General features: G+C 41.1%; 1 protein-coding gene across 1 annotated transcript; it reads left to right on the forward strand.

Moving 5' to 3' along the window:
* Positions 1-411: 411 nt before the first annotated feature.
* On the forward strand, positions 412-17,884 carry trpm2 (transient receptor potential cation channel, subfamily M, member 2). Its single transcript, XM_077537453.1, has 32 exons — positions 412-686; positions 1,300-1,468; positions 1,621-1,801; positions 2,710-2,873; positions 2,942-3,116; positions 4,454-4,515; positions 4,596-4,796; positions 4,882-4,984; positions 6,474-6,595; positions 6,808-7,173; positions 8,090-8,227; positions 8,594-8,723; positions 8,805-8,950; positions 9,662-9,774; positions 9,982-10,080; positions 10,175-10,391; positions 10,470-10,588; positions 10,671-10,803; positions 10,870-11,041; positions 12,386-12,566; positions 12,630-12,811; positions 13,863-13,995; positions 14,236-14,323; positions 14,408-14,492; positions 14,577-14,725; positions 14,807-14,862; positions 15,601-15,630; positions 15,725-15,811; positions 15,912-15,987; positions 16,078-16,179; positions 17,142-17,255; positions 17,358-17,884. Exons 1-32 carry the CDS (start codon positions 529-531, stop codon positions 17,472-17,474), a joined length of 4,368 nt encoding a protein of 1,455 aa, XP_077393579.1. The 5' UTR covers positions 412-528; the 3' UTR covers positions 17,475-17,884.
* Positions 17,885-18,169: the final 285 nt, after the last annotated feature.

The following is an 18,169-nucleotide window of genomic DNA, read 5'->3' on the forward strand; positions in this document are numbered from 1 at the left end:
GCAGTGCAATTCATTTCAATAGGGAAAGATAATTTAACAATTGATGTTTTAATTTAGCTGTGATCAGAGGTTGAATTAAGCAATATATTAAGGCACCGCTGCAATTCATCAAAATTAGTCATTACTAATTAAAAAAAAAAAAAAAAATGTGATACTGATGCCTAAAAAAACCCATTTATAAATATGTTGCCATTCAAAAGTATTGGGACAAGAATGAGTCGAGATTGCTAAACTAAAGACAAGAGTTTATTTTTATGTGTAAAAACTGTGTTATGGTTTCCAAGTGATGCATCTTTCTTGGTGCTTTTGTTTTTAGGTTAGAAAAATGTAATTAATCCGCCACCAGTAATGTAATATATTGATCCAGCTCCGGCATCCGACTTTCAGTAAATGGAAGGTTTGGCAGCCGACTCGGCTCTCACTGACATCACAGTCTGAGAGGGATGAGACAGCACAAATGGGCTGGTCTCAAGGAACTGTTTCAGTCTTATTGCTATATCACTCCGAGCCAAGCTTGCTTCCGCTGCTATGGAGGACACGGGAGGGTCTCAGCTCATTCAAAATCTAACATTGAGTGCCGGCACAGCTTTGAAGGTGGTTTCTTTGACGCCTACTTTCCAGCACGCCACCTGGATCCGACAGAACATCCGCAAGAAGGAGTGTTGCTTCTTTGTAAAAAGTGCCAGGTAGGAAAGACTTTTGTTTTGTTTGTGAAGCCGCAGGAAAGACCTTGTCCACTGGTGACTTGAGATACAAACTGAATTTGTTCCGTGATCAAATTCATGACTCAAATCATCTTTTCACATTGAAGTGAATGGAAATACCATTAATCCGTTCTAGCCTTCCCAACAGAATAACATAACATTTTAAATGTTTTTTTTATTTAGCAAAGTATCATGTTTTATTACTGTAATTTATAAAAACATATAGCAATGGCAAAATACAATAAAATTTAAATAAATTGCATCCATTGATTGGTGATTCAGGTGTGCTTGCCTTGGCCACCAGGGGGCGAGTGTAAGACAGGCAGACAGATATATAGTGCTGTACAGTCTCAGCTTCTTGCTCAGCTCCTGACAACAAGCACTAACATTAGTTGTTCTTTGCAGAAGATAAAGAATATGGCGTTGCTGAACCTACCTAAAGCAAAGTTGATTGGCCACCATACAGCACTCATATCTCAAATTTATGCTTGCAAGTCAAATCAAAAACTTGTATCACCCAAAAACTGAGAAGTTGAGTCACTTGTATCTCAAGTTAGTGCTGTAGTTGAACTCGTTGTTCCTGGGCTCACTGCAGAGAGGATGTGTGCATGTGCGGCTACTCCAAGAGCGAGCATGTGGCCGACGCCATTCAGACGGAGGACACGGGTGGCGGGACCTGGGACCCGAACACGTACGTCCGCGAAGTTCCCACAGATGCTTTCGGGGACATCAGCTTCTGTGGTTTGAGACAGACGACGACCAAGGTGAACGACAAAAAAAACAAAAAAACTATTAATATAAAATTAACTGTTATGCAATCTTCATTGTGGGCCCCAACAATAATGTCTGAAGGAATTGCGTTGTATTATCGTTTGTTTCCAAACAATGTCCAATATGTATGTTCTTTATGGTTTAGTATGCTCGAGTGTCCACAGACACCAATCCTGAGGTGCTTTACCAGTTAATGACTGAACAGTGGAAACTTTCTCCACCCAACCTCCTCATCTCGGTCACCGGGGGAGCCAAGAACTTCTACCTGAAGACTCGGCTCAAGAACGTCTTCCAGAGAGGTCTCATCAAAGTGGCCCAGACAACAGGTACCTACCTGCTTGCAACATTATGGCTAATAACAGATTAGTGGGATCCGAGCGGTCGAATGTGAATGAACAGGCTGGATTTACACCGCATGGTTCAAATGACCCCAATACCAATTTTTCTCCCCAGCTTGGGATGTGATATCCTAGATTCCATTCTGACCTTGATCATATGAGGATAAAAATAAGATATGACTCAGATATTTGCTATACTCGGAGTGTGCATCTCTGTTGAGGCTGATGCGTGATATGATCTTAATAAACTTCTGATACCATATATGATACCATATATTTGATACGTGAGAATTCCTGACGCTAAAGATGCTTTGTACAAATCGCGGTAAACAAGTTGCGTTAAAGAAAATGACTAAATGTGGTTCAAGGAATGTTGACATAAGAAAACTCAGATGTGAACATTGTGAATAAAATGTTGCGGTCCAAAAATCATGCCGCTAAAGTTGGGCCACTAGTTACCAAAGTTACCGACTTTAAGTTGTGCTACTAAAATGAAGTCGCAGTGCTCAGCATATATGAGTACACCCCCTTCGAAAAAAGTAAAGATTTCATTCAATATCTCAATGAACATAAGAGCAATTTCCAAAATTTTGACAAAATGTTTTTAGTAGAATATGCGCTTAACTCACAATATGAAAGGAAGGTTATAATACAATGCATAGATTAACAAATCTTCACTTTAATCAAATTAACTAATGCAAAAAATCAAGCATCCGACAATAAAAATGACGACATTTAGTATTTTCTATGACCTCCATGATTGTTAAGGATAGCAACTTGTCTGCTAGGCCTGGAATTAAGACGTTGTCAGTCTTTTTCTCAGAGGCTACTTATTTGTGCAAAACCTCACTAAGGGGGGCAACGCTGCTTTTCTTTTTTCTTTTTTTTTTTTGCAGGTGCATGGATCATCACGGGTGGAACCAACACTGGTGTCATGAAGCATGTGGGTCAGGCGGTGAGGGATTACTCGCTTAGCAGCTCCATGCAGGGCCAAATTGTGACCATTGGCCTGGCAACATGGGGAGTCATTCACAACAAAGAAGTGTTGGTGCATTCGCAGGTACTTTCAACGCTCTTCCATGTGATTTCAATCATCATCTACAGTCATGTTACTTGTGTTCCCTTCAGGGTTGTTTCCCCGCTCATTACCCGATGGACGTCAAGGGTCGACTGCCCTGCATTGACAACAACCACACCCACTTCCTGTTGGTGGATGATGGCACCCATGGCCGCTATGGTGTCGAGATTGATCTGAGGAGTCGTCTAGAGAAGTGCATCTCCAAAAAGACTCTTGGAAACAAAGGTTAGTGAAATATAGTGAAGAGGCTTGGCTTGGACGTTGAAAGGCTTGGCTTGGACGTGGAGAGACTTGGCTGGGACGGGGTGAGACTTGGCTGGGACGGGGTGAGACTTGGCTGGGACGGGGTGAGACTTGGCTGGGACGGGGTGAGACTTGGCTTGGACGTAGAGAGGCTTGGCTGGGACGTGGAGAGGCTGGGACGTGGAGAGACTTGGCTGGGACGGGGTGAGACTTGGCTGGTACGGGGTGAGACTTGGCTGGGACGTGGAGAGGCTTGGCTTGGACGTGGAGAGACTTGGCTTGGACGTGGAGAGACTTGGCTTGGACGTGGAGAGACTTGGCTTGGACGTGGAGAGGCTTGGCTTGGACGTGGAGAGACTTGGCTGGGACGAGGTGAGACTTGGGTGGTACGGGGTGAGACTTGGCTGGGACGTGGAGAGGCTTGGCTGGGACGTGGAGAGGCTTGGCTTGGACGTGGAGAGACTTGGCTTGGACGTGTAGAGACTTGGCTTGGACGTGGAGAGACTTGGCTTGGACGTGGAGAGACTTGGCTTAGAGGTGGAGAGACTTGGGTTAGACGTGGAGAGATTTGGCTGGGATGTGGAGACTTGGCTGGGACATGGAGAGACTTGGCTGGGGCATGGAGAGACTTGGCTTAGACGTGGAGAGATTTGGCTGGGATGTGGAGAGGCTGGGACGTGGAGAGACTTGGCTGGGACGGGGTGAGACTTGGCTGGTACGGGGTGAGACTTGGCTGGGACGTGGAGAGGCTTGGCTTGGACGTGGAGAGACTTGGCTTGGACGTGGAGAGACTTGGCTTGGACGTGGAGAGACTTGGCTTGGACGTGGAGAGGCTTGGCTTGGACGTGGAGAGACTTGGCTGGGACGAGGTGAGACTTGGGTGGTACGGGGTGAGACTTGGCTGGGACGTGGAGAGGCTTGGCTGGGACGTGGAGAGGCTTGGCTTGGACGTGGAGAGACTTGGCTTGGACGTGGAGAGACTTGGCTTGGACGTGGAGAGACTTGGCTTGGACGTGGAGAGACTTGGCTTAGAGGTGGAGAGACTTGGGTTAGACGTGGAGAGATTTGGCTGGGATGTGGAGACTTGGCTGGGACATGGAGAGACTTGGCTGGGGCATGGAGAGACTTGGCTTAGACGTGGAGAGATTTGGCTGGGATGTGGAGACTTGGCTGGGACATGGAGAGACTTGGCTGGGACGTGGAGAGACTTAGGTGGGACGCGAGAGCCGCGTTAAAAGATGTTTCACCATAGATTTGAATTTCCACTTTCACTGTATTTTTAACTCAATATTTGTAATATTGTATTTTTGAATTGCCAGCTGTTGGCGTGAGCATCCCTGTGGTGTGTGTAGTTTTGGACGGAGGAGCAGGCACTCTCAATGTGAGTTCTCCTTTGCGTCTTCATCCTCACCCCTGGCCACCTCTGTGAGCTCCTTTTCTGACCATCTCGCCTCCCCCCAGACCATCTACACGGCCATGCTCAACGACACGCCGTGCGTGGTGTTGGAGGGTTCCGGGAGAATGGCCGACGTGATCGCCCACGCGGCGGGACTACCCGTGAGCCAGGTCACCATCAGCCTCATCCACCGCCTGCTCAAGAAGTTCCTCAGCCTGGAGTACGACACCTTCACCGACCTCAAGATCATCGAGTGGACCAAAAAAGTAAGTGAACACAATTGTCTTCTGCTTGACTTTTTTTTTTTTCTTCTTTTTTTTTTTATCATCAGTTTATGAGTCCGCTTTCCAGATTCAGGACATCATCAGGATGTCTCACCTGCTGACGGTGTTCAGAGGAGGTGGAGACAGTCACGGAGACGTGGATGTGGCCATTCTACAAGCGCTCTTTAAAGGTGAGCTTGTGCTTAGAATGCTTTTAGATGATTCCACCTCCATTTCCAGATGGTTTCCATCTCTGACCTCTATTGATATCACTCAAACAATTTCCTGGCAGATTTCCTGCTGACTTAGCTAGTGAGGATCTTCTGCCACTGTGTACTTGAGAGCTACTTCTGAGCAATTGGATGGCACCAGAACCTCATTATCAAAACCTCCAGGGAGCGCGCATCCACTGTGTTGCACCAATTAGGCTGTTAATGGTGGCGAGACAAAGTGCTACCAACAAAGGGCTGGTTCAATCAGAATGTGTCTATGATGTTTAGTAGCATTTTTATTATATTTTAATAGACATGTTTTAAAGAGGAAGTCACCCCCCCCCCCCCCCCCCCCAAAAAAAATAAAAATAAATAAATAAATAAATAAATAAATAAACCTTGCCAATAATATGTTCTATGCAGCCCCACCAGTCTAAATGTGGTATTCCGGTTCATGGAATATGACTTATTGAACAATTTTCAGTAGTGAAAACTTAATATTTTGTCCAGAATAAATTTGATAACTTCATTATTTTTCATGTACAATTAATACCTTTAAGTAGATTTTCTACTTGCTGTCGACTGATGATGACATCACCTGTGCTGAGGAAGTAAGTAACGACCAATCATGGCTCACCTGTTTTCTGGGTTTGGTCAGTAAACTGAGCCATGATTGGTCGTTACCGAATTGCTCAGCACAAGTGATTAGTCAATAGCAAGTAAAAAAAAAACAAAAAACTTTTTAAATATTAATTGTATGTGAAAAATAATGGTTACCACATTAATCATAGACAAAATCTTAACTTTTTACTGCTGAAAATGGCTCAATGAGTCAAGTATCCCTTTAAGCAGAGAAATCCAGCATTTTTCTTTTTAATTTATTTTTATTTTTTTTTATATTTATATCAGAAAGTGGCCATTTTGCCACTTGCTGTCGAGTGAAAATTACATCATAGTTGCTCAGGTTTCAGCTAACAACCAATCACAGCTCAGCTTCAGAAAACAGGTGAGCTGTGATTGGTTGTAGCCAGAGCCCCGAGCAATTGTGATGTCATCTTTAGTCGACAGCAAGTGGCAAAATGGCTGCCACATGAGATGGATAAAAATGGCTGGATTTTGGTGCATAACTCATTTTCTACAAATGTAATATTAATCCGAATGTCATGTTTAGACTAGTGACATAACATATTATTGGCAAGAAATGTTTTAGATTTACTTCCCCTTTAAATATATTATAAACAAACAGTGCTCTGTATTAAATAGAAAGTGATTTAGTCGCTGCTCTGTTATATTTTCATTTTCAATGGCAGATTAAATTGAATACAGGTCTTTCCAGTTGAATCCCTGCTCTGTATTAAATATAAAATATAAAAAGAGCATCACCAGCCCAATCTTTTGGTGTGTGGCTATTGCAGATATCCCATTGAGGAAGTTTCCTTATTTGTACACTGTCTGCACAACTTCTCAGCTTCGAGGGCCTGCGCATCTCAGGTAGTGGAGGGATGGCGGAGGCAGCTGGAGCTGGCTATCGTCTGGAACAGAGTGGACATAGCCGCCACTGAGATATTCACCGACGAGAGTCAGTGGAAGGTGAGTCGGCCCAAGATGCACCGCTAGCAAAGAGGCCAGTACATTTCTTTGGATTTATATTCAAACTGTCATCATCATGAAATTTTAGCATTCTGGCCCTGTGAGGATCTAATTGGTTAAACAAACAGTGCTATTGGTATTGGTGCTAGGCCTGAATCTCACTGTGTATATATTTCTATTAAGTTCTATGTTCTACATTTCCCATCCTCCAGTCCAGTGATCTTCACTGGGCCATGTTCTCTGCCCTGGCTAGCAACAAGCCTAAATTTGTGAGCCTCCTGCTGGAGAACGGCGTGAGTCTGAGGGAATTCCTGCAGAGCGAAGACACTCTGTGCGAGCTCTACAAGCAGCTGCCCAACTGCTTCTTCCTGCGCAAATTGGCCAAGCGCGTCCACGCCTCTTGCTGCCGCAGGAGGAAAGTGTTCGCCGCCAGGAACCGCGTGCGCTCGTCGCAGAGCCAGGGCATCGCCTTGAGTCACGTGTCGGACGAGGTGCGCCACCTGCTGGGTAACTTCACCCAGCCCATCTACCCGCCGCCCACCATGATGTACCATTTTAACATGGAGGACGCAACATCGGTGAGACACTCTTCTACTGTTTTTATTTGAAAACATGAACATGCCACTCATCCCATCTTAAAATTTCAGAAGCCTCTTGAAAGGATACTAAATCATATTTGACGCTATCAAGAATAATGTAGTGCATTTCTGCACCACTGCTGTTTCAATGGATTTTGACTGATTTTGCAAGGCCCACAAAAGATTGTTATATTGCTATAAAAATAGGGAACCTCGCAAAAGAAAGATTAGTCTCTTCTTTCGTCAGGAAAAAAAGTATATTTGTATCTGTTTCCGTTTTGCAGCACTTAGCATTAGCATATAGCTAAGTTTCCTGATTATTCTAAAACCTGTTGAAAAGACAGTGATATGTTTACATGTTCAATAAAACTCAAAAAGTATATTTTTATTTGTTTCTGTTTTGCAGCAATTAGCATTAGAATATAGCTATATTATTATTTACAAACCTGTTGAAAACACTGGCGAAAAGAGCTTGTTGCAACATGGCCCTGGATGATCTCTTATACTCTGCAGTCACCTGCTGGCTGTTTTTTTTGTTGTAATAATGACCATTGCTTTAAGCGACCTCTTCAGGTCAGAACCTGCATCAAAGGGTTCTGTATGCTCTAGTATAAAAAAAAAAAAACATAAAACGTATAAACACGTTTTTGGCAGTGAAGGACAACATACTAAAAAACATATTTATACAGTTTTGGGTTTAAGTGGTGTGTGGATCGATTAAAATTTTGATATTGATACAAAGTCAGTATCAAGATCGATACTGGCGTAATCAGAACTATACAATAGTTTCAGTTGTGCTTTTCTTTTCTTTGAGTTTTTCTCCAGGTACTCTGGCAATATAAATCTAAATTTACAAAGTACACAGACAAAACCTACACAAGCGAAAACTGCCCTTAAAACTGCCCGTCTTTTCTAGTTGTCGAGAAGCCTGTCGGATTCCCAAGCTCCCCTCAGGGTGGACCTCGCCGAGGCCCACAGAGACCCAGCCAGAGACCTTTTTCTTTGGGCCGTCGTCCAGAAAAATAGGGAGTTGTCTGAAATCGCCTGGGAACAGGTAAGCGAGATCACAATTGGAAAATACTGACCAGTGAGTGATTCCCAACCACGGTGTCACAGTACATTAGTCTGCAATTGGAGCATTAACAAAGATAGCGATATATTCAGAGAACCAGATTCCCCTTCAATGGGTTTATTTAGGACACTTGTTTTAATGTTGTCAGCTCCAAGAATGACTCACGTCTTCTGCCAGCCTAAAAACATTATTTGTAGCATTCAAAAACGATCTGATCTAGTCTAAAAGTCTATTCTAAAAAAAATACCCAAGCATGATGTCATTTTTTAAGAAGCTTTGCATGATGACAGGAAAGATTCATGTTTAAGTTTGCATTTACAGCAAGTACCTTTACGCTGATTGTGACAGTGTACAGACTGTGTGTCCGCCGCTCTGGCCGCCTGCAAGATCCTGAGGAAAATGGCCGAAGAGGGTAGCGATGCGGACGAAGCCACGGAGATGCGAGAGCTGGCTGATCACTTCGAGATGCACGCCATCGGTACAAATATATGTCACACGCTGTTGTGGAGAATAAATGTCCAGAAATGATTCAATAGTGTATGTATGTGTTGCAATGTAGGTGTGTTCACTCAGTGTTACAGCGGCAGTGAGGAGCGGGCTAAGAGGCTTCTGGTTCGTGTGTCACCATTATGGGGGAAGACTACGTGCTTGAGGCTCGCGCTGGAGGCTAACTGTAAAAGCTTTGTGGCGTTGTCAGGTGTTCAGGTAGAGCCAACCAGCCTTATATGAAGTATGAAAGTAATATTTGAGTAAAAATACAACATAAAAACAACTTTGGTGAAAGATTTGTTTTACTTACTATTAATTTCAGTAGTTTAGATCGGCATGCTAATGATCAAAGTTAGCTAGCACACGTTAGCCTGGCCGTCATACTGTTGTTGCTATGTGAAAAACACTTATGTCCATTTGTTTTCTTGTAGTGTTTTTTTTTGTACATTTTTTTTCTGTTTTTGATTTTTTTTTCACCTGTTTTTCTGATTGTTTTTTTTCCTCCTGCTTCTCTGAATAAATTGTTTCCTTTTTTTAAAATATTTTTTTATGACAGAAAAAAAATCAGTAAAACAGAAAAAAATAAAAAAAATAAAAAAACACAGGGAAAAATTACTCAAAAAAACAAAAAACAAAGCTCCCCCAAAAAATTAGTCAGAAAAACAGGAGTTTTTTTTTTTTTTTTTTTTTCCCCAAGTGAATGCAATACGCTTCCGTCAGAAAAACAGGAGTTTTTTTTTTGTTTGTTTTTTTTTTTTGTGAATGTAATATGCTTCCGTACTGAAATATCCCAAAAACAAAAATAAAAGAATGAGGGGGGAAAAAATGGACATAAGTGTTTTTCACATAGCAGCTAGGATATGCCTTCTGATAACTGAAAGAAAATGGCGTTTTTAATTCACTGGGTCCGTGTCCATTCTCCTCCAGGCCCTCCTGACTGAAATTTGGTGTGGTGAACTTTCAGTGGACAATCCTGTGTGGAGAGTGACAATCTGCATGATCTTTTTCCCGCTTATCTACACTAACTTCCTGACTTACAGGTGACCCTCACACTAACTGCAGCATAGATGATACGGTCCCATATATCATTATAAAACATTTTTTTCCATATTTGAGTTTACCAAATATGTTCACCCAAATCCTAATGAAAGCTACTACAGAAAATGGACAGATAAATAGTTGCTTAATATGGATTTCCTTATGGATCAAATCTATGATGTTCATTAATGTTTAACCATGCCTACTAGACCCGATGAGCTCATCCAGAAACAAAATGAGAAAAGTGAGGATATCAAGACAGTGGCGAGCGTCACAGGAAGTGTTCTCCGAACCAAAGCTAAAAGTCCGTGAGTAAATATTTATTTATGTATAACATGATCCATTAACTACATCCCATTAAAACGCATAATGATGATGGCCCCTATTATAACCCCCCAATAGTGATCTCACAACCATGAAGTCTCTGAACTGCTGGTCCAGACTGGCTTGCCTATACAGATCGCCGCAGGTCAAATTCTACTGGAATATCGTGTCCTACTTCGCCTTCCTCTTCCTCTTTGCGGTGGTTCTGATGATGGACTTCCAGACCACGCCCTCGCCCGCGGAGATTCTGCTGTATGTGTGGCTCTTCTCCGTGGTCAGCGAGGAAGTCCGGCAGGTAAGAAGTACCATGTGTGCGGGACATTTTGGGCATCTTTTGATCTCACGCTTTACTTTTTTGTCTTTTTGAACTCAGTTGTTTTATGATCCTGACGGCTTTGGGTTCCATAAGAAAGCCAGGTTGTACATCCGAGAACTTTGGAATATTTTGGATGTTCTGTCCATTATCCTCTTCATTATCGGCCTCGTGTTTAGGTGAGCTAACGACGGGCCGTCCAGGACAAACAAACTGTCAGCTCCCGTGTCAACGTGGAATCTCATCATTTGTCTCCTCAAGGCTAACGACCAAGCTGTTCTACGCCGGGAAGATCATCCTCTGCATTGACTTTGTGGTCTTCTGCTTGCGTCTCATGGCCATCTTCAGCATCAGTCGGACGCTTGGACCTAAAATCATCATCGTCAGGAGGATGGTAAGAGGACATATTCAAAATATCAACGATCACCAATCAATTCACCAGCATCATATATCTTTCTAGATGATGGACATGTTCTTCTTCATGTTCCTGCTGAGTATCTGGGTGGTGGCGTATGGCGTAGCCAAACAAGGCATCCTGATCCACAACGACGATCGACTGGAGTGGATCTTCCGGGGGGCCGTGTACGAGCCCTACCTCATCATATTCGGCAACGTTCCCACCAACGTTGATTGTGAGTAGTGAGATAGTTCACAGTCACAAAGCAGGTGTGCTTGGATGAGTTTGGGGTGGAGGAGCTTGATCGTTCTTCAGCCAAAAATCGCTCCCAGTTATTGTCCCAATAATTTTTGAATTGCAAAACATACCTAATGGTGTCAAATATTTGTATACAATTAAAATATTATTTGTTGGAATTCATTTTAAAATATATTTATATATTTAGTCGAGTACCGTCTCTATTCAAATTGTAAAATGAATAAATACGACCACATAGGTCGTTTTGAAAAGGTGCCAAATTACGACCAAGTGTTACATATTTTGGTTTAGCGACCTCTAGCGGCCATGTTTTAACTTGACAGCACTATGGATTTTTTTTTCCACTCACTCACTCACTCACTCACTCACTCACTCACTCACTCACTCACTCACTCACTCACTCACTCACAGTGTGAGTGAGTGAGTGACTGAGTGAGTGGAAAGGAAAAAAAAAATCCGTGCGTGCTGTCGTTGCCGCGAGAGTGACGTCACAAAGCCGACAAATTCGAACGGCCCCGTCTCCGACACGCCCCCCCGCCACCCCCTGCTCTGCGATTGGCTGGAGGGGTATAAACACTGTCTGTCCAGAGAAACGTTCCGCTGTTTACAAAACAAACACAAAATGGCAAAATACAGGCTGGGGGGGTGGGGCTTTAGGAAAAAATCACCACCAAACATTAACATAAGCCTAGATGTGTAGACTGAGAACGAGTTAAAGTGTGTACATCCTGTATTTAAAAAGTGCATTTTCCTAAGTGAAAATGACAGACCCTGCCTTTAAATTACATCTTTAATATTTTCTTTCCAATGTTTGACGTCAACTGGATAATTTCCAGTCAATCTCGTAGTGGGACGTGTTCGTTCGGCGACCCCGATACCATCTGGCAGCCCGATCACGATCACATCTTACTCCGACACCGGGTTCGAGTCTGTTTGGTATTTTTTCGCTATTTAACATGACCAATAGAGGTCGCTAAACTATAGTACGTGACACATGGTCGTATTTTGGTGCATGGTAAAACGACCAAAATGTTTATTGTTGGAGGACTTGTTGGGTGAATGCATATGCATTGCAATGAATTAAACAATCCCCAAGATTCCCCAAGATTCCCCAAATCTGTACTTGCACTTAACCTTAATTTGCCGTTCAAGTAGTTTTGTGCCAATTCAAACATATCTAACCAACTGTATATAATTTCACTTGTTTTTTTTTCTCAAAAAACAAACAAAAAAACACATCCAACCACTGTTTGAGAAACATTAAATCCATTTTGATTACGCTGTCCCAGCACCAGTGAACCATGCGATTTCCCCATTCCAGATTCCGAATTTGACTTGGACTCCTGCAGCATGAACGGCTCCGACCCCCTGAAGCCCAAATGTCCCGTGCTGAACGAGAACCTAACCCCGGCCTTCCCCGAGTGGCTCACCATCATCATGCTGTGCGTTTACCTCCTCTTCGCCAACATACTTCTGCTCAACCTGCTGATCGCCATCTTCAAGTAAGTCCTTCCCTCACCTGGCTTTGTGAATTTGACCGTAACTCCATCTCTTGCCTGTTGCAGCTTCACATTCCAGGAAGTGCAGGACAACACGGACCGTATCTGGAAGTTCCAACGATACGAGCTCATTAAGGAGTACCACAGCCGCCCCGCTGCCCCTCCTCCCTTCATCATCCTCAGCCACCTTTACATCTTTATCAGGAATGTGGTTCTTTGCAGGCCGCCACTTAAATCACGAAAGTTCAGTGAGTATGACACATACTCTGTTTTTTGTACTGTAATGAATGGCCAAAACAAAAATCTGATTCCCCCCGCCCCAAATATCCAACCATTATCGGCAGTTCTGAAATTCCAGGTTCAGATCTGTTTTCTATTAAATTTTTCTAGCACTATAAAGCAACTATCACTGTTCATTCACTCATTTGCTCCCAAAAACGTATAAATACGTTCTATTTTAAATGTCTCCCAAAAACGTATTTATATGTTGTTTTTTTTTAAATGTTTTATTTTATTTTATTTTATGCTACAGCATACAGAAGGCTTTGACGCAGACTCAACTGCAAAGAACGGTTGAAGAAATGGTAGTTATTACACAAACAGCCAGCAGGTGGCAACCAGGGCCATGTTGAAAAAAGCGCAATTACTCACAATTCTAATTCTAATGCTAATTTCTACAAAACGGAAACAGATAGAAATATGCTTTGAAAGAAGAGACTTTAATCTTTCTAGCAATAGAACACTTTATTCTGTGGGCCTTGCTAAATCAGTCAAAATCCAGAGAAACAAAGGGGATTGCTTCTGTGAAAATGGCTGGGAGTGAATAAGTCAATAATAATGGAACATCAGCAAAAGACAATTGCACACAATACAATTTAACCAGTAAAACAACAACTGAGTTAAAAAGAAATAAGATGTTTAACTAATTCACTGGATTGGTTCAGCGCTTTAGAAGCTTATAACACAAACAGCAGAATCTTAAAATGAACTTTAAAGTGCATAGGTAGCCAATGGAGGGAGGCCAGATTGTGCTCCCTCTTACCTGTTCCAGTTAAGAGGCAAGCAGCAGCAATTGTAATTAAATTGAGATGTTTGAATAAGGAGGAGCCAACTCCAAAGTAAAGTGGAGGATAAATGTTCTAGAAAATATGTAGAAAAACTGGATGTAGACAACCATTCCTTCTGACCCAGAATCAAATTGAGAGCGTCATCCGTCAGTAAAGCACGTGAAGATTCCAAATCACTTTTGTAAACGGCGTGCGGCAATATTTTTCCCGTCTTTTTTTTTTTTTTTTTCAGGGACTGAGCTTCCTCACATTGAAGAAGAGGAGCTTCTGTCATGGGAGGCCCTAATGAAGGACCGATACCTTCTTTCCACCCAGCAACAACAGAGTCAGACCATGGAACGATGCATCGTCGACACGGCGCACAAGTATGAACCTCAGCGATCCTGAAATCCATTTTCTGTAGTCTTCATTTTGGATGGTGGGACGGATTCCATCAATTAGCCAATTATTGAATGAGAAATTAGTATGAAATGAGATTAATACAAAATTTAAAAAAATAAATAAATTAACACATTTTTAGGAGGAAATTCAACAAATATTCCAGGACTATTGATAATGTAAATACTCAAAGTGAGTCATGTTTTCGTCAATGTACTCTCCTTCAGGGTCAACGCCATAACTGATAGGCTGGAGCGGGAAGAGGAGATAAGCTCTGCCGTATTGATTAAGCGTCTGGCCCGACTGGAGGAGCAGGTCGCGACCCCATCATTGCACAATTACGCCGGCAAGATTCAAGTATGTCCCACCCTGTGATGATCCACTGAATACTACCTGCAGGTTGTCCAGTCAGCCAAAGGCCTGCAGTGGATCATGGAGAGCCTGAAGTCCAAGGGTCTTGCCGGGAAAGAGGAGCAACCACTCCGTCTGCTACCAAATTTCATACCTTGTTCATAAATTTCATATTGATGGATTGTTTTCTATTCATTGAGTTTCTCTTTTCTTCCAGCGATACTTTCAACGGGGAAGGATTGTTCCGAAAATCTGGAATGTGTGCAATGTGAGACCGACGGCTTGCACGTCAAAGCTCGACATTTCCAGTACCCAAACAGCAAAGTCACTCGCTTCCCCGTACCCGAGGAGAAGGTGCCGTGGGAGGTATTCAACATCGCTCTTTGATCCACAATGGCACTGCATCCATTTTTTTTTTTTCACTCAATCTTTGTTTTTTTTTTCTAGGTCAGCTTCAGCTCGTACATGCCGTCATATTACAGCTCAGAGGACAATGTGGATGGGTATGTTTTTATGTCGTTAAACTTGGAGACCCAAAATTAACAGATTACTTGTGCAATTAATAATTTTTTTTTTATGTAGTAGGGCTGCTCAAATAATAATCACGATTATTTTGACAATAATTGAAATCACGATTATTTATTTTTTGGTACAAAACAAGAAAATGTTTAAGCATTTAAAAATATAGACCAAATTATAAAATAGAAACACTATAATTATGTAAGTTCTTATTGCAACACACTAGAATATATAGTAATGCTGTATTTATTTATTTATAGTCATGTATATTTATTTATTTATATTGGCAAACACCTCAAGTTGCACTGCAGCATGTGCACTGTGTAATAGGATGATCATTTATTTATTTATTTATTTGTACAAAAGAAGAAAATTGTAAACAACAAATAAAAAAATATTGAGAAATAAAATTATTCGAAACACTATAATTATGCAAGTTCCTTTTGGATGAAACAAAATGTATTAAATTAGTTATTTTAGAATTTAAAAAAGATGCAAATGTATAAATGTAAACAACTAAAAAATTACTATATTTTTTTTCCCCCCCAATTATGCTGATTTGCAATTGTGGAGTGTAATAATAATTGAAATTGTAATTGAATTTCGAGGAATTGCACAGCCCTAATTTGTAGTACGTCTTAAAGCAGCATCCTGGTACTTGGACCTTAGAACTTCCACTTTTGAGTTAAATTGACATTTACAATGCGTTGTCTTCCTAACAGATCAGAAACTGAAGTCTTGGAAAATTACAGGTATAATGTTTGGAAGGATGGATGAGTGAATGCTAATTGTTGGCCCGATACAGCAAACTTGACATTATGTAGCTGACCACCTTTTTGTCACTAGAAATCCTGGAGGGAGGACCGGCATAAGAGGTCGAGGTTCACTCAGTCATCTGGGTCCAAACCTACACGTAGACCTCGTCATTACACGGTGGGTCCGTTTAAATCCAAATTATATTCCTGTATTTTCAATTTCTGCATATAATAATCAAAGGGCTTTTTTTTTTTGCTTTTTTTTTTTTTTTTTCTAGCTTGCGGGACAGTGGACGCTCCATTTTGGAGTTTCTGGCCGTCGAAGACGAGCAGCAAAAGATGGTTCTACCAGGGGTGAGTTCGACTGCGCAGTGCTTTTTAACCTCGGAGTAAAGGTCACATGACATTCAGGTGACGCTTCCGCATTTTATGAACCCCCGGCAGGGACCGGTTGAATCTGCGGAACGTCTGCCATCGTCTCTGATGAAAACCATGGGCAAGAGCTTGTATGATAAATTACATGAAAAAATAGCAGAGGGAATACTGGTAGGTCTATTTTAACTCTTGGTTTAGTACATGTCAATGTATCTGGTTGTTTCTAAATTTGTTTCTTATGATTGAAGCTAATATAGTTTGAATATTGTGGGCTATAACGGCTTCTGTACTGTAGAGGGAGCCAGTGCTTTACTGTACTGGGAGGGACATAGTCCTCAACATATCCCTCTGTTTTGGGGGTCTACAATAGTTCTATAGACTTTTTACTCAAAAATATACAACTTTCTTTTCGGAATATTACTACTTTGATTTTGAAAATGTGCAATATTTTATCTGGAAAATGTATTTTTTTTCCCCCTCAAAATATGCAACCTTTTTTTTTTCTATAAAATATATGACTACTTTAGTAATATTATAACTTTGTGATAAATGGCTATAATAAAAAAAATATTTACGTTTTATATAAAAATAGAAAACTTTTTTCTCTGAAGTGTACAATGTTATCGTATTATTACAACTTTAATTTAAAGTAATAACTTTTTGCACTTTATGACTTTAATCTTGGAAAGTACACAACTTTTTTTCTTGAAAACATACACCTTTGTTCTTGTACAGTAATATTATTTATTACTTCCGTAATATTACAACTTTCAGCCTAACTTTGTGCTACAACTTGAAAAAATGTACAACTAGACTACTACCTATCATAAAAGATGAATGTATGCTTGTAATTTTATGACTTTAATCTTGAAAATGTTTGACTTGAAAATATTAGAATATACAGTTTTATTATTGTACATATTTTTTTCCCTTAATTTTCTCAGAATATGACATCAATTGTGAACATGTTCAACTTATAGCTCTAAAATATACTGTTTGACTTTAGTCTTCTAAACACGGCAGCTTTGATCTCAAAAATATATTTTTTCTTGAAAATATCCAACTTTCTTCTTGTTTCTTTATTTTATTGTTCTTCCTTTTTTTTTTTTTTTTTATTCTTCTGTCTTCGTCAGGTGTTTGAAGGTTATGTGGATGACGTCCGGAACACCGATAACGCCTGGGTGGAAACCACGGTCCTCAACCTTCACCTGGACTCGAGCGAGGATTCGGAAGATATCGTCAACATGGTGAGAGCCACCACGAAAAAAAATTACGAGGTGCAGCATCAAGTGATCACCTGCTTTCTGTTTTTTTTTTTTTTTTTTTTTTTTTCCCCCCCCCTCTTCCAGGTGGCGTGCAGTCGCGGCTCTCTCCAATGGCAGGAGGTGAGCTACAAAAACGGACTTTGCTCAGACCAAAGCGACTCGCTGCGGAGGGTTGCTGTGCTGCATAACAGGAATTCATAACTCTCATGGAGCTATCCATGTCACTGAAAAGGATGCACTGACTGAAGCGATATCATTAAATGCCGCACAATCTTTCAGGTGGTCAGTATCACGGCCGCTGTTACTTATAAATGCTCAAAGCTGACTCCATAACATGCATCATTCCATAATCCATAGACAGATATCCAACAACTACTCATTATCTTGGACTATAATAAACCACATGTATACTTGATGCACACCAATAAACAGTACTGTACAAGGAAAACACAATAATGTCCATATGAACCCATGTAAAGACTATTTGAATGTTTACTTGTACATGTGACAGTGTAATAAATATGTTCCTGCTGCCTTTGCATTTCAATGTGGGATTTATTAAGCGTTTATATTTTTTGTTACTTTAAATAAACATATAATGCATACATAAATCCAGTTTTTTGTGGCACTGTTTTGTCACCTTCTTTTGTATCCAGCTCATATATGTTACACTTACCAAACATGTCAATATAATTTAAAGGGATACTTTTGTTATTTAGCCCATTTTAGCAATAAAAAGTTAATATTTTGTCTATAATTAATTTGATACTTTCATTATTTTTCACCTACAATTAGTACCTTGAAAAACACATTTTGCAACTTGCTGTCAACTGAATATGACGTCACAAGGGCTCAGGTAGCCAATCACAGCTCACCTGTTTTCTAGGTTTGGTCAT

This window comes from Festucalex cinctus, chromosome 11, assembly GCF_051991245.1.
Source record: "Festucalex cinctus isolate MCC-2025b chromosome 11, RoL_Fcin_1.0, whole genome shotgun sequence".
Taxonomy (NCBI): Eukaryota; Metazoa; Chordata; class Actinopteri; order Syngnathiformes; family Syngnathidae; genus Festucalex; species Festucalex cinctus.